This window comes from Perca flavescens, chromosome 9 (assembly GCF_004354835.1).
Source record: "Perca flavescens isolate YP-PL-M2 chromosome 9, PFLA_1.0, whole genome shotgun sequence".
In the NCBI taxonomy this organism is placed as follows: domain Eukaryota; kingdom Metazoa; phylum Chordata; class Actinopteri; order Perciformes; family Percidae; genus Perca; species Perca flavescens.
In genome coordinates, this window is record NC_041339.1 from 21,731,703 (window position 1) to 21,753,828 (window position 22,126).

Genomic DNA, 22,126 nt, shown 5'->3' on the forward strand with positions numbered 1-22,126 from the left:
TTGTCCACTGCATTGTGTTGATCTGTAAACTGATAAAGTAGTGACACCTTGTGGAGGAAGTTGTTACTCTTGGTAAATGACAGTTAAGCTGGGGTGTTTTTTTTTTTTTTTTTTTAGCTTGTAATAAAATCCTAAAACGTTCATGCCATTAAAAATACTCAAAATAATTAGTCTCACTTTCCAAACCAATTGTAGGAGTCGTAACATTTGACAAAACATCACTATGTGTGGTCAACGTTTTCTTGACCAAGTCACCAAAACCCCAATAGTTCCATGTAGTTGAAAGTTGAGCTGGTTGGTTGTGTTAAACAGTGTGAAAGCTCAGACAACTCTCACAGAAAAACAATAATAATACCAATGATAACGAGAACACTCACAGTGTGACAATGTCTGCGTTGGCCGCATCCACGGCTATTGTCAGGGGTGTTTTCTCATCAATGTCTGCAGCATTTTGATTTGCTCCTCTTTTTAAGAATAAACACACTTGCCTAAAACAGAGAGAAAGTTTTTTTTTTTTTTTTTTTTTTAAGAGGTCATACATGATCTGAATTGCATCATAAACATTTGGTAAAGTAATGACAATGAGATGTGTAAGACAAACCCTGTGTGTCCCAGCATGGTGGCATGGTGCAGAGGTCCTCGGCCCTGAGCGTCCTGCTGGTTCACATTAGCTGCATTTTGGAGCAGAAACTCACAGGTGACCAGCGAACCCTGAAAGGAACCATTGATGTAACACATTCTATTACTTTCGAGTGGCAAAACACACTTAAATTTTGAGTGTTATTATTATTATTATTATTATTATCATCATCATCTAAAGATCAGCTATTCTGTTTTGATGATGCTCACCCCCTGCACCGCCATGATAAGTGGCGTCCTCTTGTCATCCTCCGTGTTGACCCAGTTGACCTCGGCTCCGTGGGCCAGTGCCTCCGACATGTCCGGCAGGCTGCGGGCACATGCAGCCCAGTAGAGCTGCAGACCCGAGCTGTACTCCTTGGGCTCATAGAAAACCACCTCTTTACAGGGTGACGGAGGAGGCAGTGTGGCCGGCATGGCCATGGGCGGAGACTCAGCAGCGTCTGAAAAATGGGAAGAAAGAAAAACAATTAAGGGCGTGTGCATTAGCTCACGTGCAGCTGTCTTCCAGTGGTTGCTTGTTGCTACACGCTTGTACGATGACACTAACCCATCATTCTCTTTAATCTTAGCAATGGCACATGAGGGCATCACTTATTGTGATAATGGGTTTTGAAGTTTTGTGGATAAGCCAAACTGCAACCGACCCTCTTGATGCTTGGGCAAGATGTTTAAATAGGCATGTAACAGGTGCATGAGTTTTTGAATAAAACAACATCAATAATATCCAGCGGCGGCACCAGGGAGGGGCTAGGGGATGCTGTAGCTACCCCTAGGTTTGCCATAGCACCCCCTTAGCACCCCCAAGAAATTGCTGTGGTTGATTTATAAATTAATAAAAAAATCATTAATGTGTTAATAGTATAATTTATATTTAAAAAATGAATAAATACATTAATAAAACAAACCGATTATTTTTAGGCTAAAAATATAGGTGATCGTATTCGGCCAAAGGGTGCAGCACACATTGAACTTTTGACCTTACTTCTGCAGTAACGTATTCACAAAGAAGAAGAAGAAGAGCTTAATATTTGGAGCCGTTAGGATTAGAGAAGTGAGTCTAACGCCAGCAATGGATAGTTTTTTACTCCCTCAACGTCAAGGTGTGGAGACTTTATCAAAACCTGTAAATGAGACTGAGAGATATGGTGAACTTGTCACCAACCGGGACGAAGAAAAGCGTCCGGAGGAAGATGACCTGACCACGGCTGTGATTGCTGCTGAGGATGCTTAACGTCACCCTGCTGTAAATGACATTAGACCAGGGGATCGCACAACCAGGCCACAGTGGGGGAGTCAGCTGATAGGGCTCCATGCAAGAACCTTACTCTTATCTCTGTCTCGTAGAAGAACATTACAGTAAACGTGTTTTACAGAAATGTGAATAAATGGATCACCGAATCTAAAGTTATACAGCGCACTGGACATCGGTTTATTTTTAGCCCAGAAAACGTGTTCGCCCTCAGTGGCTTATTTAGATATATTAAGTCACTACACATATGACTACAGTATTTTGACGTGCAAGTGTGAAAACTGTGTGAGGATACATGTGCGTGTGTTTTTATGTGTGTGCTTGGCTATGTGTGGTGTATTTGGCCTGCGGCATTACTCTTCTGAGCCACTGTATGAGAGCTGCAGTAATGATTGTTTGAACCTGGCTTGTTGGCTGGTATTTGAAATATGTTTGGTGGGCTAATCAGAGTTGCTGTGCTGTTGTATCGGCAACTTTAAATCAATCTCTCTCGTTCGCTCGTTTAGTAACCCGCGGCGGAGGTGTTTGGGCATCTGCGCGAGTGTGTGTAATGTTAGCCTATTTGTGTCAAGGGAAACTCAAAATTTCAGAGCACCCTCACTGAAACGTCCAGCAACCCCAAAGCACCAGCAAAAGAACATCTCTGGCGCCGCCACTGATAATATCTGATGCGATAGGATGTCGAATTCCTACTGACCAGATTGTTTTGTTACTTAATGATGACTCTAAAAGTACAACTGCTTTGTATAAAACAGTGGTTGGCGTATTTTCTGGACATAGTTATGCTTGAGCTCTCTACAGCAAGGATTAACAAAGCCAAGTCATTGACTATAGATCTATGGAAAAACGCAGCAGCACAAGTATCAGTCCTAATGACCTCAGCATTACAATTTTTTGTTGGTTTTGTTGTTTATTTGTTTTTCTTTTCTCAAGACCGCAGAGGGTGGGGGGTGGGAGAGGGTTGTTATTCTTGTTTAATTGTGTTTGTCTGTTCAAAAATATAAAAAATTGATCTTACACACAAAAAAAAAAGTTTGTGTCTTACCTGCATCTGTCAGGCTGTTATTGGAAGGGGTGTTGGCCAGCATCTCCCTGCTCCCATCAGCACTATTCTGGATGCCACTGTCTGCACTTTTTACTGTAACACAAAGAGTCTGAATCACAACTTGGTGGTGGAACAACACACAGATGTCATTCACTGAGTGTATAAAATAAAAGGAACACCTTCCTGCTGATTGTTTTCACATCATCACACAGCCTCCTAACGTAGCAGAGACCTTTTGATAAATATGATTTTTTTTGGTAACTAAACGTTTTTTGAACATCTACTGGCTTTTGACAGCTGCTATTTTTCCTCCAGTTTGATTACCAGAAACAGCAGGTGGTCCTTATATTTTGTACAGTAACACAGTAAGTCCCCGGCTGAAATCAACAGAAAAAGAACTGTAGGACAGATCCACATCATCACCTTATGTTTCAGGTCCCTAAATACCAAAACTATGATGAGACAGATACAAATGCAAATACCAGACACTGACCAAAACCATGTGTGAGAGAAACACTCCCCAGCCCTGGGAAAAACAAAAAATGGTACGCTCTGCAATGCCCTTAACATGATGGGATGGTCCATTAAAAAGGACTGGATGAAGGAAGAATAGAGGAGTGGATGAAGGGTTGTTAGTCCACAGCCCCAAAGCAGTGAATACAAATGGACAGAGAGGATGGAGAAGCAAGCGAAACACTAAGCATTCAGTACTTACTGCTCCTGAGCTTGGCAGAGTTGTCAAAGTAGGAGAAGAGCGAGTCAAGCTCATCAGGACAGAAGAGAGAGTCACGGCGAGCCTCCATGCCACTGGCAACAGCTATGTTAGGGATAATGGCAGTTTGGGAATTGGAAGGCGGAGGGTGTACATTGAGTGGCAGGGTGGAGAGTTATAGGGAAGGCATTGAGAGCAGGGGTTAGTCCAGAAGTACAGAATAGAAAGATTGAGGAAGAGGAGAGAGAGGAAGGCAGGGTGATAGATAGTTAGACTACCAGCTCGGTCGACACTGGAGGAGACAGACTTCGAGAAGCAATGGGAGGCAAAAAGGGCTGAGGCATATGCTGTTCACAGAGAACATACAGTATGCCGATGGGTAAACACTTCTCCATGGCAATGCAAAAATCACAGAGCATACAATAAAAAAGGTGGCAACAATCACAAATGACACTGCCCTCTTGATGCAGAGCAATTTTGTTTCTAAAGCGGCACTGAAAGTTCTGTAAAACAAAAACAAAAACTCTAAAGTCCTGTATTAGTTCAGTATCCAGGTAATTTAGGATGGGGGAAATTTGTAAAAAAAAATAAATAAACAAAGACTGAGTTGAACTTTCAACTTAAAAATGGAAGTTTATGTAACACTGCTCCTCATCCAAGTAGCCGATCACTGGAATTATGGGTGAGATGACAAAAAGTACTGATCCAATGTCCAAGCCCTCATCAACTGACTTTAAATATATCAGTTTTCAAAATATACCATGACTCGTTCCAAACTACTAGTAATGCTGATTTTTAAACGTTACAGGTAAATACTGTATTAAGTCCAGACAGCTTGTTGGACCTAGTGGTCTTAAATCCATCCAGCTAAAATTCCGTGCACGTTTTAGTGGCAATCGTTTGTGCGATTGCCAGACACCATCCAGGTTAGGATCAGCACCTTTGAATTAGTTTTGTAGTCAGTTTGTTATTCATTAAGTTCAAAAAAGGAGGGGAAAGGTTACAAAAATCACAAACTCTTGGGTTGAAAGGTGTGTTATGTTAAGTTAATTATTCGACTGACCTGACTGACCGGGTCGGAGTTTTGGGGTGGGCGGTGGCGGTCTTGGGGGCAGATGCTCAGAGCTGCTGCTCAGCCTTTTCTCCTGTTTGCTCAGAGAAACCACTTTGTTGCGAAGCTCCTCATCTGACGGCCGGCGTACAAACCGGCGGTCCACGTATTTGGCTTTGATGTAGGCCTCTACCTCGTGTCTGTTAGGAACAAGAAGCATCGGGCTTTGTTTGAGAATATTCAGTTTTATGTCAGATACAGAAAAACACTATATACCAGGAAATAAGTTAAGTAAAATATGAATAAAGGGAAAAAAAGTCGGAAAATCTACCAATCTGCTTTCTACCAGTTCTGTACCTTGGATCTCCTGGCTGGGGTTTTCTGGCTCCTAGCTCCTCTCGCCGAGCCTCATAGATCTGGTTGATCACTCCGTTTCCCAGTTCACACATCAACTGTGAAAGGTGCAATACAAATAAATGTAAAAGTCATTTGTTAAAAGCACTTGTTTTGAAGTAAGACATTCAGTTTGAACTGGATGTTTGTGTACATTTGTTTATGTTCATCAGTTTTTCCTCCCTCACCTTTAGAAGTTCTGGCTCCCATGTATCCAAAGTCAAAGACCGAACCTTAGAGAAATGGACTCCCAGACTCCTGCAGATAGAATAGGTCTTTATGGTCATTGTGCTTAGAACAAGGGAAATCGGTTTGCAGTGTGCAAGATAAAATTACAAGTTAATAATACTAAATACAATTTAAGTAGATGAAAGAAGCAATTAAAAAAGCACAATGTCTTTGCTCATTATGCTTTAATTGTGAAAGGGCTAAAAGCTAGAAAGACTTGAAGACAATTATACTTTTCAGATACATGGTTTTAGCAGCATTAACCACACAAACCCAGTATGTAGAGAAGGTAGTTCTCAGACAAACATGCAGTACTCTGACTGCTCTATGCTTTTGTTAGTAACATATATGTATATTCAAAAATCTATAACTACTATAGAGACAAAGTGCTAGAGATTTACAATTGCTACAAATGGGATGTATATGATGGAAACATTAAAGGTCGCCAAAACATCCCAAGCAGGCTGGCTGTTCATAACAGTGAGTTTACATTTCATAAATACCAGACCAACAGTTTGTACAAAGCATTGGTGGAAAAGATTTTCCATAACTAAGCAAACATGCAATGACTTTTTAATACTTTCCAGTTTTCACTACACCAAATGAACTTAAAATGAACTGTATTCCTGCAAATTATGAGATAAATAAATACAATGTGCTGATATTAGTTTCCATAGTTTATTAGTTCCTCAGTCTCTCCTTTCAGGGATAAACATCTTTACTTTTTCATAGCACTTAAAAGTATAAGTTGGTTATTTAAGAGTTGTATGACTTTGTTTCTTCCTTTGTGATTTATCCTTTTCTTTTAGATTGGTATTTTATTTATCTATATCCTCCTCCATTGCTCTTTGTTATTGCAAGTCCTGCTTTTTCTGCCATTTTTATGTGTCTAGCTGTTCATAACCTCAATATTAAAAGACCTATTTTAAGGATTAATTTACACAAAACTAAAGTACTTTACCTGTGGATACCAGAGCACTGTATACAGAGGGTAATGCCCAGATTGATGCTGGCCCAACGGGGGTCTGGCTGCCCACAGTCACAGCAGCAGGTGTTGCCTGGGATTGCCAGGACCTTCTGCAGGGCACTCTCTCCTTTCAGTGATCTCTCCTTTGGCTCCCCACCAGAGTCCAGGCTTCCTGTTGACGTGGACGACTTTCTATCCAGCTTCTGACATGAGAGACAGGGGAATGCCCAGACATGCAGAATGATGGTCAAGATTTATTAAGATGGGATAGGATGAACGCTAAATGAAACTTTATCCCTGTGGTGTAATTTGGGCAATGTAGCAGCAAACGCTGTCTAGAAAAGGGAAAGTGAATGTAAACTCAAGTATGGGAAATTGGTGTTACATACAGTACAGGCCAAAAGTTTGGACACACCTTCTCATTCAATGCGTTTACTTTATTTTCATGACTATTTACATTGTAGATTCTCACTGAAGGCATAAAAACTATGAATGACCAATTATGTACTTAACAAAAAAGTGTGAAATAACTGAAAACATGTCTTATATTTTAGATTCTTCAAAGTAGCCACCCTTTGCTCCGATTACGGCTTTGCACACTCTTGGCATTCTCTTGATGAGCTTCAAGAGGTAGTCACCTGAAATGGTTTTCCAACAGTCTTGAAGGAGTTCCCAGAGATGCTTAGCACTTGTTGGCCCTTTTGCCTTCACTCTGCGGTCCAGCAGCTATTTGACCATGAAGGCCTGATTCGCGCAGTCTCCTCTTAACAGTTGTTCTAGAGATGTGTCTGCTGCTAGAACTCTGTGTGGCATTCATCTGGTCTCTAATCTGAGCTGCTGTTAACTTGCGATTTCTGAGGCTGGTGACTCGGATGAACTTATCCTCAGCAGCAGAGGTGACTCTTGGTCTTCCTTTCCTGGGGCAGTCCTCATGTGAGCCAGTTTGGTTGTAGCGCTTGATGGTTTTTGTGACTGTACTTGGGGACACATTCAAAGTTTTCGCAATTTTCCGGACTGACTGATCTTCATTTGTTAAAGTAATGATGGCCACTTGTTTCTCTTTACTTAGCTGATTGGTTCTTGCCATAATATGAATTCTAACAGTTGTCCAATAGGGCTGTCGGCTGTCTATCAACCTGACTTCTGCACAACACAACTGATGGTCCCAACCCCATTAATAAGGGAAAACATTCCACTAATTAACCCTGACAAGGCACACCTGTGAAGTGAAAACCATTTCAGGTGACTACCTCATGAAGCCCATTGAGAGAACACCAAGGGTTTGCAGCGCTATCAAAAAAGCAAAGGGTGGCTACTTTGAGGAATCTAAAATATAAGACATGTTTTCAGTTATTTCACACTTTTTTGTTAAGTACATAATTCCATATGTGTTCATTCATAGTTTTGATGCCTTCAGTGAGAATCTACTATGTAAATAGAGAAGGTGTGTCCAAACTTTTGGCCTGTACTGTACATATACACAGTTAAAGTTTCAACACATGATTTATCTATCAATTTATTTATCTAAAGTATATGTGAATCCCTTGAACTATCCACACAGTGTTTCTCAGTGTGTTTGGTTTTTACCTCGCCTTCATCTCCCTTGTCACGGAAGGCGGTGGCGATGCTGTTCTGGACAGCTTTGATCCAGGCCTGTCGCAGTTTTTCTGAGTCTGCCTGCATCATACAGCTCCTGTTGGGACAGACAAGCATCACACAACTGCTGTCTGCTGAATGTGTGTGAGCATGTGTGGGAGGTGGGTAGACCGCTACTCCACCTTCCCACCTTTAGTAAAATATTCCAGTGCTCATTAGACTGACAGGGTCTCAAACTTACTTGGTGGGTGACACCACTTCAAAACAGAAGCGACGCTCTACGTCCTCACAGTGTTTGACGGTGCATAGCCTAAGATCTTCCACCACCACTGTTGGGTTGTCCTGAGGGGACAGCACAGTAGCTTTGGTTAAACACAATACACACACAAACAGACAGTGCTGAACACCTAAGATTTTCTGTACAACACAGTAAAGGTGTTGCTCACTTAATCGTAAATCAGTTGTTATTTTTCCACTGCAATATTTAAAATAGATGAGGAAAGTGCAAAAAATATCCAAATCTAATTGTTTGTCAATATTTCAATCATGCAGGTAGTTTCCAGGTAAACTTCAGTGACGATATCATGTGTGGTTATTTCCTGCTGTCAGGGTGTAAACTAAAATGCAAAACTTACAGCACAGCACTGCAAAAGCGTGTTATTCCCACCCTGTATAAACGGGGCATAACTGAATAAACTGGCCAATTGTACTAATATTATTATTAGTATATATATATATATATATATATATATATATATATATATATATATATATATATATATATATATATATATTATATATATATATATATATATATATATATATATATATATATATATATATATATATATATATATATATATATATATAATTAATATATATAATATTACAATATTTGACTACTAACAGCTTTGCATAGACATGTTTTCCATGCTGCACTTTAGAAAAATGCTAAATGTGTCTAACAAATTGTTTTTCCAACTGCTGCAAAAATATTTGACTTCGGTGCAACACACAATCATCTCTTCAGTGTTATACAATGCAAAACATTTTTTTATTGTATCTTCACATATAGCTGTGGTTTATCCTACACTAAACATCTGTACTACAGCTCTTAAATGGTGCCTGTGGCTTCCTGTTAAAAATACATTGGGTGGATTATTGGTGCAGGAAGTCAAACTCATGCATATTTGATTGTGGTCAATGTGCAGGGAGTCACTTGACATACCTTAAATTTCTTCTGGTAAACTAGCTGATTGTTCTGGATGGAGAACCAACGCCTGAAAGGAGATCACGAGAAAAACAAGCAGTCACATGCAGTTGCCAGTGATGCTCCTAAAATAACAAGTTTTTTGACATAACTAGTGTGAATTAGAGCAATGGCAGCATCCAGAGAGAGAGAGCTGATGAGTACATACTTGTACTTAGAAGTTAAATACAGTAAAGAGAAAGAGGAAGGAGAGGAACATAAATGCCACCCACAGTCTCATTTGTACATGTTTTCGAAAGGCTTGCTGGATATATGGGTCAACTTTGAAAGAAAGAGGTGACAGTGGTATGGTTGTCAGGAATGGTATTTCACGGACATCCAATTAATTAAATGTACAGTATTAACCTCTTCCTTCTACATCCAACCCAATTATATTCGTGTGACAGTGATAAAGAACCTAAAGTACTTGCTGAGGTATTAAAATGTAAAGCACCTTTAATATCTCTATTCTAGATTTTGATGACAATGCCTGCCCTCCACAATCCACAACCAGCCCACTATAGCAATTCCTTATCATACAATTAAATTCTAAATGTATTCATAAAGATGCTAATTGAACTGCGTCTGTCATACCTATTCCACGTCTTGAAGGCATTGCTGGCCCTCTTAAACAGATAACCCTCCATTGCGATGCCGTTGTCTGCATCCACATTGTACTCCAGCTTGGTGTCGTCATTCGAGAAGTCCTGAACATTAAGTGTCAGAAAAGAAAAAAAAGACAGAGAGCAAAGACAAAACAAAGTAAGCAAACGTGTTAAAATACAAACTATTTCCTACATTTCCAATAGGGTAAGAAGTGAATCAGCACTTTTCCCAAAGTCCCAAATGAGGGCCATCAGTCTTAGTTGTGTTACAGTAAGTGACCTTGTTCAAACCTTTTAAAACTGAACCTGAATGTTTAACACCAAGAACCAAACAAGATAGAAACAACACACACAGCTGATGGTTGCAGTTATGATCCATTCAAATAGATTATATGTATTGCCTGGGAAGGGAGGTTAAAAATACACCTTGCAAAATACTGCAAAACATTTCTTATATTTGTCTTCACAGTGTCAAGGCTTCAGAATATTTTACTTTTTCCTTCATCCACATTTCCCTCTGTCTCTGAAGATGCTTTGACAAGTCCAACTAATACGGGGACAAAACATATCCCAGAACTTATCTGGTTTATCCAGTTAATATATAATAAAGTTATTAACAATAATTATAATAATAATAAAGTTGAGACTTTCACTTTGAATAAGTTAAAAATCACATACTACAGTTTGCAAAGACCCACCATGTCCAGGCTTTCCATTACTTTATACTTGCACATCATAAACAATACCTGAATTAAGACTGAGGCTACATTGTTTTTTTAAAGATTATTTTTTGGGCTTTATTTGATAGGATAGCACAAGGAAAGGAGGGAGAGAGGGTGGGTAACATGCAGCAAAGGTCCATGGGTCGGACTCAAACCCAGGCTACTGCAGTAAGGACTGAGCCTCAGTATATGGGGCGCACGATCAACCAGGTGAGCTATCAGGGCGCCCTGCATTATAAGGTTTTAATTTGTTAAGTATTCAGCTAGCTAGGTTAGTTATTGTCCTCCAATGAGTAAAGTTGCAAAGTGAGCTTGCATGCATCTTTCTTTCACCGACTCTGTTGCTGCTGAAACCCAATCTGGTATGTTGTCATGGGACTGTCCCTGTTGCAAGTATAGCTTTAACTAGCTAAGCTGCAGCCACACTTTCCATAGACCCTTCTAGCTTTCTCAGCTTCAGCAAGTGACATTAGACATCATGATGCATGCGTGCGTGCGTGTGTCCGTCCGTCCTTGTGGAGTCAATTTATATCGAGTGTCACCATCTCGTCAACCAATTACAGCTGTAGGTCCATTACTGTACTGAGCTGTGAAATCACCTTCTCTGTTGTCCTTCTAGAAACATCCAGAGTCTTTTTCTGTCACCTTGTCCTCCATTATGAAACCAGTTATGACGTGGTGCTCTGAAACAGCCACTCAAAGGAGAGGGCTAATGGTCATTTTCATGGACCGCTTCTTTACATGCAAATGTGCTGATCATCATCAAAAAAAATATCACAGACAAATCTTGCTATAGTAAACTCTGTAAGTAAAATATGTCAACATTGATAATTCTGTGGGCTGCGTAAAAATGACCGCAGTCATTCAGCAGGTGGCGACAATGACCACTTCCTGTTTACTTCCTAGAAAGCATTCATGCTAAACATGCACATAACGAGGGGAAAAATATACAAAGATTCTACACAATACTATTCTCAGTGGAGGAGTTATAAAAGGTTAACTGCATTCTGTCTTTGTTCTAGATGTTTGTCCTTACCATGTCATATTTGAAGTGTTTTATTTTAAACCCTTTTAAGACAAAGAGTACTTCATTGGAATTGAGGATGAAAAGCACTCTCCAATAAAGTGCAAACATTTATACTAATCTATACGGCTAAACTTTCCGTCTGGCAAGAGCTCTTGAGTACAGATCAGAGCTAACAACAACAACAACCTAAAATCTACATGTTGCAGACTCCCAAGAGTTCCACCCACAAAGACACTCAACAGTCTAGAGTTATATACACGTGTGTTTGATGTAGTGCATTGCTTTGTCTCTCATTAATTGGATCTGTAAATGTAACCTGAGCAAAAGCTTATGTTAAACCCCATCTGCCCTATGACAGACACACACACACACACCTTAATTAAGACAGAAGCCGAAGAATAAAACACTTGCTGTCATGTGAAAACCTTTCTGGTTCTTTAATTTCAATAGGTTGGTAGGTAGGTTAAAGGTCCCATGACATGGTGCTCTTTGGATGCTTTTATATAGACCTTAGTGGTCCCCTAATACTGTATCTGAAGTCTCTTTCCTGAAATTCAGCCTTGGTGCAGAATTACAGCCACTAGAGCCAGTCCCACAATGGGCTTTCCTTAGGATGTGCTATTGAGGAGGAGAGAAGGGAGGGGGGGGCAAGGTGGAGGGGGGGGTGTGGCCTTGACCAACTGCCACTTCGCTCGTTTGAAAGCCATGATGTCTCTCTCTCATGGGTGAGCCAAATTCTCTGGGCAGGCAAAGCAGAGAAAGGGGAGATTCCAGATCGGCCCATCTGAGCTTTCATTTTCTCAAAGGCAGAGCAGGATACCCAGGGCTCGGTTTACACCTATCACCATTTCTAGCCACTGGGGGACCATAGGCAGGCTGGGGGAATGCATAATAATGTTAAAATGAAAGTGAAAATGTTACATGTCATTGGACCTTTAAGACATTTCTGTCACCGCTTGGGTCTGGCAAACCATTTTCAACCCTGTTACATACATTTCAAAAACAGGTAGTGGTCAACCTAGTAAGGCTGTTGCTCTTAGTTCATGAAACATTTGAGAGATGTAAGGTTTTCGCCTGACAACAGAGATGCGTTCATTTATTATCCAATGATCAAACCAGTGACAATGGACTGCAAAGCAACAAACCACTCACTGACATCAAACCAGCAACCTGAGTTCACTGTAGCAGACACCGGCACCAACAATAAAACATGCTGCATAATCAAGACACATCAACACAAATGTAAAGTGAGGAAACAGACAAAGGTGCAAACATCTATACAAACACTGCAATGCAGTCTCTTAGCGTGTGCAGGAGAGGAGATGAAAGAGGGGGGCAGGTAGGGTTACAAAGCAGAAGTCAGATGGAAATCGATGCGGTGACTCTACGTACGGAGGTCGACCTCCAAGCGCAAAAGTTGTAGCAGTCTGGTAAAGACTCGGGCTGAGTCACCTCCTAAAATGTCACACACAGCAAGAGAACGGCACACAGAGAAAATAAATATGTATTTCTTATGCTACCAAAGGATTATTAGAAATCATGGATTTGTCAAAATACAAAACGGCGTAAACACAAGAGAAAACAATCACACAAAAACACACACTATTCCTATAAATAGCCACAGATACTGTCGCATGCATTAACACAAACATACTCTAACTCAATCTCCCTGCTTTAGGTGCACTCACCAGATACCAGACGTAGTGAAAACGGCTGAAAATCTTCATTTTTCACAGGTTTTATAGTGTGAGAGCCCCCTTTTCTGTGTGTGTGTGTGTGTGTGTGTTTCCCTCTGAGGCCAATGAGTCTTCGCTATCTCAAAGTCTAACTTTGTAGCATCTCAATGGCAGTGTGTCACTATAAGCAGCGTGGCCTGTCCCTTCTACAAACCCTCGCCTCCTCCTCTCCTGTGGCTGTGTATGTCTATCAAAACTTTCGTCACTGCCTCTGCTGCTCCTCCTCCTGAGGCCTAAGTGAAGGTCACCCGTGTGTGTGTGTGTGTATGTGTGTACTGCTGGTGTGACTGTTGGGTTAGAATAATCAAGTGGACCGTGCAGAGGATCTCAGGCATTAAACATTTATACGGACTTCAAATGAACTAACAGCCTCTCATCCCCTTCATGTGTGTGTGTGTGTTTTAGTTTTACATTGCCAGACCTATCTCCACAGCGCCACGGAAGTGTGTGTTGATAAATAGCTACTTCTTTAACCATGCTAAAATGACTTGAAAAAGCAATCAGTGTATATGACAGTTAAGAGACTCTGGCTTAGTCCTGCAGGAAAACAATCAAACCAGCCATTTCAAAACCAATGAGGCGTATTCTCTTTCTTTATGAGACAAGACAGGAAAATCTTTAAGTCAGCAGCCTGTCTCTCTCTCTGGGTTACCGCCACTGTGACACTCCCATGCCCTGTGGTCATAGTGCTGCTTCTGCACAGAGGGGTATAGGAAGCATACTAAACAACCTCAGGATCCCTTTCAAATCTCGTGAGGATGAAAGGTTTCATCAATACAATGATAATGAGAAAGTCTTGTGTGCAAGCACGAATAAAGTGGACAGTGTGGATAGGACTGAAAATACGGAAGAAAACTATCCTAAAGGGGGCAATAAGTAAAGGTTTTTCAATACTAACAACTCACCTTTACAACTCACTTTCTTGGCTCATACTCGGATATAAAAGGAGGAGTTTCACAACACTGCCAGTGTGCCCAACCTTCACACATTTCAAACAGTAAGTGATGGGGAAAGCACCACAATTAAACAACCTGCATCACCAACGCAACTACAAAGGCAAGAGGAGTCAAAGACATGTGTAGTTGGCTTTGTTTATGTTGGTGCAAATGACCCTAGTGACTAAGGCTGATACAGATCATTAGATCAGTTTACAGTAATTACACTTTATTAAATCAGCATCGTATGTTCTATTGCAAGGTGGTAATGTAGCTTGATGGGTAAAGAACATGCGTTATCGGGCCACAGATACAGTCCCTGCCACAGTGAGTACAAGTTTACAGTATATACAGACAGAAAACCTGCTGACATGTCTTTGACAACAGGAAATAACTCAACCTGGTCACTCACTTAAAGTCAGCCTGGGGAAGAGTGTCAGCCTAATATAATAAGTAACATGTGTGCACTTTGACCTGCAGGACTGAGGAAATATTAAATATTAATATTAATTATTTCATTAAAAACAGCACAGGTTAATATACCAGAGTAAAGCCACTGTAAAGTATTGCCAAATAATCTTAACAGCAAATGTTTCTTTTGCCTATTTTCAAGGTAAATATGCCAGTACATTTCTTTTCCACTACACTTAACATGCTTCACTTCATTCAACTGGAAACCTTTTGGAGATAACTAAAAAGAAATGTAATAAAGATCATCCGTCTTGCCAATACCAAACTCATACTTTAGTTGGTTTAGAATCTGCAAATAACTGAACTCAACTAAGCACAAAACAAGCAACATGGTACAATGTGGACAGTCATGTGCAAAAAGGCATAATGGTGTCAAAACAGTCTCAATTTGAGTGCATCATATCATCAGTTTAATCTTGTGATGAACCAGCTCACTCATCTTGCTACAAATGACGTGAGCTGCAGAGGTTGAGTCCAAGCAGTTACAGCAGCGTGTACAGTAGCTATTCGACCATGCAGACATGACAGTGGGGGGGAAAAGAAGGGTAACACAGCTTACCTGCAGAGCAGCCTGAAGTGAGTAAAAGAAGAAGAGATGGGGAAAAAGAGCAGAAGTAGAAGAAAAAAGGAAGACAGTTGGTTAGGAGTGTCTGTGAATAAACAGCTAGACAAGAGAGAGCAAGTGTCGGGAGCGAGAGAACATATAAATAGCTTCTAGATAAATTGAGGGAGGGGAGGTGGAGGATAGGTGCTCAAGGACAGGCGGAAGTTGGCACACGTACCATCACTGACTGACTGAGCAACAGGGAAGAGAGAGAGAGAGGGAGAGGACAAGAGGCAAAAGAAAAACAGATGGAGAAGGCAGACACAAAACAAACAAAGCGAGAAGGAAAGAACAACAGAGAAGGTGAGAAAAGAAAGACATCTCAGAATTTGTACTACTTGCACACAGTTGGAGACTGAAATGAACATCACTGATAGGCAGACAAATTAAAAGAAGCCCAGCAGACAACAGCTGGGTACAGAGCTGGCAGATGTTGTCTGGAGTTAATGATGCTCTGTGATGTACAACTAAAGCTAAGGGCAATTTACCATCGCCATACTGTAACTTAACACCACACATCCTGCTTAACTTTTATTCTGTTGAGGGTTCATAGAGCTCAAAAGAGAACAGTGTCCAAAATGATCAGAAGCCAAAAAGGCAAAACGGTTTTTCAATAACTAGTAAATGTTTCACTTTTAGGGGCAAAAAAAAATAGTTCTAAGTATCACATTTCAGCTCTTGTCTCTTTACATTTAATTTACAGTCAAAACCTCTGGTGCACCTTTCTTGTAGATAATATATCCACAAGTGTCACTCAGTGGGGATATTAGGGTTGGCATGCGTGCTGACCAGAGATGGGCAGATTCTGAAACTCAACCTTGTTTGTTTGAAAAAGGGTTTCCGTCACTCGTCAATAATGCATGGGTGTGTGGCTGAGATCATCCTTAGGGATCACCTTACACCTGAGGGAGGAGCACTACCTCCATTCACTCAAATGACAAATGTACAGTGAATGGCTGAAATGGATACTGTAGCTCTGGTATGTGAATGCTCCCTTGGGCAAATTATTTTATATGCAATATTTCTTTCAATTGCAAATGAGTGATTTGTCCTTAGATTTCTAATAATTGAATTTGAATGAATGAATTGAATAAAAACGTGAGTGGTTTCATTCGTTTTACTGTACCACAAGCTTATAATATTTCAGCATGGTGAGCCCAACTCTGGCAGCATAGTGTTCAGAGAGAGAGTTCAGTGCAGGTGAGCAGTGAGGGAGGTTGTGATCAGAGGGCTACGAGCACAAGAGGCCGTGGGGTAAAAGGTAAGTCCCGCAAGATCCCAGCAGAGTGCTGTGGGTTTACTTTTAATGGGAGGAGGTCTGAGTGCAATGAGAAAGGCTTTGTGGGATCTAACAGCCATAAAGTCACTACACATGTAAGAGAAATCCAGGCTCAGAGTAGCTTGGCCATGTTGAGCACACAGAGTAAGTGAGCCGAGGAAATGAGAATAAAGTTGTCATTTATGATTTATATTCACAAGTGTGCACCTAATTTGGCTGTATTGTGGTTAGTGTTTTTTTTTTTTATTTATGAAAGTGTGTTTAGTTTCCATTTTCTATGTACATTTGTTTTTAAATGTAAAAGAAAATGGGATCATATTGTGAGTGTGTGTGTACCTTTTGCTGGATGGTGGAGTGTTTTTGCTCCATGTCCCTCTTCTCTTTGGCAGCATCCACCACCAGCTGGTCCAACTGCAAGAGACAGAACAACGGATTAGTCAAGCTTACCAAACCACCTGGTAATGAGTGTTTAATTCAAAACAACATACAGGAACTTTTAAGACACAAAATATGAACTTATCACACTCTTTCTTTTGATTTATGTCGCCACACAATTACAGTTATTACAATTGCAGATAATCTAAGGGTGGGCCATTCAAATCAAAACCTTCTCTTTTGACTCCACCTGAAATGTGAAGGCAAGCATGTCTGCACAGAAGCTTTCCTTTCTATTCTTGAGCGCATAAATGATTCCAGCAAATAAACAACTTTTCCACAGGCCACATCGAGACAAAACAGGCCTTCTCCTCTAAACAAAATGGACTGTGCTGTGGAGGCTTCATCATGTGTGAAATTGGATGGGGGGGATGACTGATTCTTCTCGTCCCCGCGAGTAACCATTGCGTGTAGAGAGGAAAATAAAGGATTCTTTTGAGAAGAGAAGAATGCAACAAATTAAAAAAAGGACATCAATGAAGTGCTAGAGGTCATAGGGTGATGCCGAAAATGTGGCATTTTGCCTTACAGCAGATTCTACTCAGTGCTTTAGGAGTCTGTAACCGCAATAGGGCTGGACAATATATCGATATTATATCGATATCGTGATATGAGACTAGATATCGTCTTAGATTTTGGATATCGTAATATGGCATAAGTGTTGTCTTTTCCTGGTTTTAAAGGCTGCATTACAGTAAAGTGACGCCTTTTTCTGAACTTACCAGACTTTTCTAGCTGTTCTGTTATTTGCCTTTTCCCCGCTTAGACATTATGTCCACATTACTGATGATTATTTATCGAAAATCTAAGTGTGAAGATATTTTGTTAAAGCACCAATTTTCAACCCTAGAATATCGCCGCAATATCGATATCGGGGTATTTGGTCAAGAAAATCATGATATCTGATTTTCTCCCTATCGCCCAGCCCTAAACCGCAACCTGACCTAAATCATCGTGACTCGAGCATCAAACACAAAGTGATCACTATCTGCGTCTTAAACATGAGTGATGCATGTTTACTACACATTAGCTGTGTTCATAATATGCTTTTAATGCCTGCTGTGGCTTTACAGAGACCAGTTACCGTACCACAACTTCAAGCTAAATGGCATTTCATACTTACAGAGAAGTCAGTGTGCCAAATGAGATAGAAGAGGGTGGAACCAACAATTTACTTCCTTTCTGATGGCACTAAAGTTTTGTATTGTAGCTTTTGACAGCTGAAATTTTCAGCAAAGCAACATTTTGTTTATTATCTGCCTAATTCACAGTTATTTCTTCCACAAAATATACGTTATACTTAATTATACTTTTGTGGAAAATATGACAAAAATGTGATCCATTAATTTTAGAGAAGACAGCATTTGAGAGAGCCGGATCTTTTGTTTTGTTTGGACAGGAAATGGGTGGACGACAAAAAGGCAGGCTGATAACATCAGATGGGAAATGTTTTCCCCTGTCGCACAACAGTAACTAGTCCAGTCCAGTCCATGCCGTCAATGTGCTTCTATCTGTATCTGCAAAGGCAGGTGTGTGTGTGTGTGTGTGTGCGTGTTTGTATTTCCACATATTTTGTGACAGACTCACCTTACCTTTAACATCTTATCTATCTCACTATGCAGCCCCCACTGACAACTATGCAGCTACCACTGACGACATCAGCAGAGACAATCGCCTCAAATGTTTGATTCTGCTTCGGTTTGTCTCCTACCCACCAGAGCACCCCACTGAAACAATTTGGTCACTCTTTCTTCTGCTAAAATCTGTCTTGACATGTAACACTATGATGACAAGCTACATGATTCATGGAAAAGATAGAAAACATCCTTTTGAATGAATATATTCATCCCTCACATGTTCAACCCTGAGGCTTTGTGTCATAGAAAGATGTTATTGGCAGAATATCTTATATTTAGAAGCAGTCCAGCAGTTTCCAAAGGCAGGGGTGGAAAAAATGGCATATTTGACATGAATCATAAAGTGGTCATTCAAACACATTGAAAACATAACTTCAGCAGTGTATATGGTTAACAAGATATTTGATGCCAAAATATCTTGATGCCCCCCCACTGTAGCCTTCTGTATCAATTATTCAGCTTATATCTATATACCAGCTCAGTAACTCCTTCCAAAACAACCTAAGCAACGTTACCGTTTACAGTTCCTCAGTTTTCTGCAACTGTGTGTAACTTAAATAACCTCCTTTTTTAATAATACTATATTTATAAATATTCAATCTTCTGTTCCCAAGCAAAAAACACTAGTAGCAATATCATGTAAGGTAATTAAATATTAATATTTACTCCAAGCTGGGGTAGAAAACAAACTTTATTTGTTTACCTCCACTTCTATCATTTCCTCTCAACAAACTTTATAGAATAGATAAAGGCCAGAATGTACTAGCATTTTGTTGGTCTCTAGTGTTACATTTTCCCACCCTTGATCTCTTTCTCATTGACTACAGGCATCGAGTCATATTATCAGACCTGTTGACAGCTCCTCCACACCTCCCTGCACAGTCTCTCCACCTTCTTCAGCTTCATGATGGAGAGGAGAAAAGAAATTATCCAAAATCCCCTTGTTACTGCTTCCCACAGCTCGGGCTCTGATCTTCCGCTCTTTTCAGTTTCACACGGTTCCAAATTCAGTGCGACAGGCTTACAATCCACTCAACGCAGCTATACTTCTGTAACCAACCCTCTATCTCTTTCCCTCCCTCTTTTGCACTTCTCTCCCTTTTTCCTCACACAATCCTTGCAGTCTTTTGAGTGTTGAAGGCTTAAAGTCCATGCCTTTCCATTCTACTTCAATCACTTTTTGCTTTGAGAAGATTACATTCCGCCTCTTATCCCTTCCTAAAAATCTGCTTTTCAAAGTGGTTCCTGTCTTCCTCCTTTTCTTTTCCTGGCACTCTTTGGTTCTGTCTGTCAATCTTTTGTCAGATGGTTCCAACTTCAGAGCATGAGGGTTAGAAACCACAACTCTTCTCTCCAATCCAATTAAGAGGACCACTGTCCCAACTCTTCAGATCTCACTTCCAAAATTGTCCTTATTTCTGTTTCTCAAATACAAAAACACTGTCTGGTTCCTTTTTGTCATCGGTTTGTTGGTTCAAACATGAGAAAAACATGTTTACAGGCTACTCTTTTCTCTTAAGAAGTGTCCTCTTCTCTTTTGCTCCTCTCCAGCTCCCCACTCAGAGACTGGACTCCTTTCTTCCACCCAATGTTGAGAAATATCGTCCTCATATTCGGCTCTTCTACGACTTCAGTCTCAGAGTTTATATTCCACAACCTTTAGCATCACTCTTGGGTTTCTTTGCTGTGTTCGCTCAGCTGATTGTCAATGAGTCGGACTGTGGGAAAAACCTTCTCAGCCCTCTGGCTGCTTTCTTCCTCATTCCTGCTTACTGTAACATCAGCTCCACTGTGATTATCATCTTAAAGTCACATTTGGGCCATCCTGTGGCTCAGAGGGAAGGCTCTGTTTATCAGAGGACGCACACAGACACACACAGAGCTGAAATATCAAAATAGACTCATGTTTGCTTATGTTGCAAGAGTTTATATACTGTATGTTCTAATAACATTGCATGTGTTGTCCAGGACTAGCTTAGTGTTTATTTTTACACAAAGTATTAAATTAAAAGGAAATAATTTAAACATAAATTATGAGACATCCAAATGAATTAAGGCGGAGTTCAATACCTTCTGGCAACAAATTAATGTAATAGTATATGTAAGATATACATTATTACCTTGCCTCATAAGTGATGTAAAGATGTTGACTAATGAGTAATATTGAATATGATTTTTTTATTTTTATTAAAAAAAGCTTTGTGTTTAAGGGACTGTCAAAGCTCATATTGCGCACAGATGCATGGGTTTGTGTGTGTGTGTGTGTGGGTGTACAGTATACTGTAGCTTGTACCTGTCCTCCAAGCAGTTTCATTAGAGGTTGTAGTTCACTAAAGAGGTCATATCCTTGGTGAAAGAACGTCAGGTGGGCGTACATGAAGGACAACATCTGAGGAGAAGACGGTGAATATTCAGAGAGCCAGTCGGAATGCTGCATGGATAATTAGATGTGTTATAAAAGTATACTCACTGATTTCAGGATTTCCGATCTTCTCTTTGATTGTAGCACATTGATCTGTAATGAATAAAAACAAAACAGTGAGAAATAGTAAGGTTTTTTTTTTTTTTATCACTGATGCTTTTGAGAAATACTGATTTAAGGAAAACAATGAGGAAAACTCAACACGTACATGAGCAACCACCAAACTAAAGAAAATCTAAACAGTCATCTGAGAAATAGAAAGAAAGAAATAAAGAACATACGACAGAAGGGGAAATGAGTTAAGATACTGGAGATGAAAAAAAATAAAAAATAATATAATGAAAATGTATTCATCATTATAATAATAATGAAAAAATAACTTGAACTGAATGGACAAAAGCAGACAAATCACCCCAACCATTACTGGACAGTAGTTCCTCATACAGACACCAGGAGGAGCTCTGTGTCTCATGTTTAGCTCAGGGATGCTGTTGTAGCCTGTCTCACATATCATCTACAGCCTGCTGCATTCATTTGATCTCTCTCTCGCTCTCTCTCTCTCGCTCTCTCTCTCTCTCTCTCTGGGTAGCAGACTCCTCCTCATCTACGACTAAGGCCGGTTACACACTGCACGCGTCTCGCGAGCGTGGTGTTTCTGTTGCGTCTCAGCTGCGTGGATTTTTCTGTGTCCTACACACCAGAAGCGTGTCTGACGCAGCGCTGCTCCTATTGCTAGGTACAGGGAGGGCTGATCTCGGGACATAGTCTCAAACTCTGAAAAATGGGTAAGTGGGCTGTCTGTGTAGCTGTAAAGAGCCTATACAGCCTATTTGATGTTGGACCGTCACTCACGTTGTTATCGTAGCCTATCCTACTAGCCTACTGATTTGATTAAAGCAAGACAACATCGGCAGTATAGACTGCAAAATATGTTACAGAATATTTTGTTCTGTATGACCAGTGCAACATTTGAAAATATTTTCTCTGAAATGTATTACATTTATATCTACATTGATGTCAAAACCTAGACTTTCAAACATCAAGATGTCATTTATTAATATGCATTCGTGTCTAAATGACATATAAACATATTTTCCTATTCTATTTTGCCTGGAAACGCT

General features: G+C 40.3%; 1 protein-coding gene across 5 annotated transcripts in view; it reads right to left on the reverse strand.

Annotated features, from left to right (window-relative positions):
- LOC114561115 (arf-GAP with coiled-coil, ANK repeat and PH domain-containing protein 2) overlaps positions 1-22,126 on the reverse strand; it is a 60,537-nt gene that overhangs the window by 6,053 nt on the left and 32,358 nt on the right. For 2 of the 5 annotated variants that reach the window (XM_028586836.1, XM_028586837.1), the window contains exons 7-24: positions 21,054-21,098; positions 20,877-20,972; positions 16,848-16,922; positions 15,188-15,199; positions 12,879-12,941; positions 9,727-9,839; positions 9,112-9,163; positions 8,125-8,225; positions 7,875-7,980; positions 6,282-6,490; positions 5,281-5,350; positions 5,057-5,151; positions 4,712-4,899; positions 3,652-3,753; positions 2,937-3,029; positions 850-1,082; positions 602-711; positions 378-488 (exon numbers count right to left, since the gene is read on the reverse strand). In XM_028586836.1, the coding sequence (XP_028442637.1) occupies positions 378-488; positions 602-711; positions 850-1,082; positions 2,937-3,029; positions 3,652-3,753; positions 4,712-4,899; positions 5,057-5,151; positions 5,281-5,350; positions 6,282-6,490; positions 7,875-7,980; positions 8,125-8,225; positions 9,112-9,163; positions 9,727-9,839; positions 12,879-12,941; positions 15,188-15,199; positions 16,848-16,922; positions 20,877-20,972; positions 21,054-21,098 (1,874 nt within the window). The remainder of the gene's footprint in view (positions 1-377; positions 489-601; positions 712-849; positions 1,083-2,936; positions 3,030-3,651; positions 3,754-4,711; positions 4,900-5,056; positions 5,152-5,280; positions 5,351-6,281; positions 6,491-7,874; positions 7,981-8,124; positions 8,226-9,111; positions 9,164-9,726; positions 9,840-12,878; positions 12,942-15,187; positions 15,200-16,847; positions 16,923-20,876; positions 20,973-21,053; positions 21,099-22,126) is intronic. The other 3 variants (XM_028586838.1, XM_028586840.1, XM_028586839.1) reach the window with 3 other exon arrangements.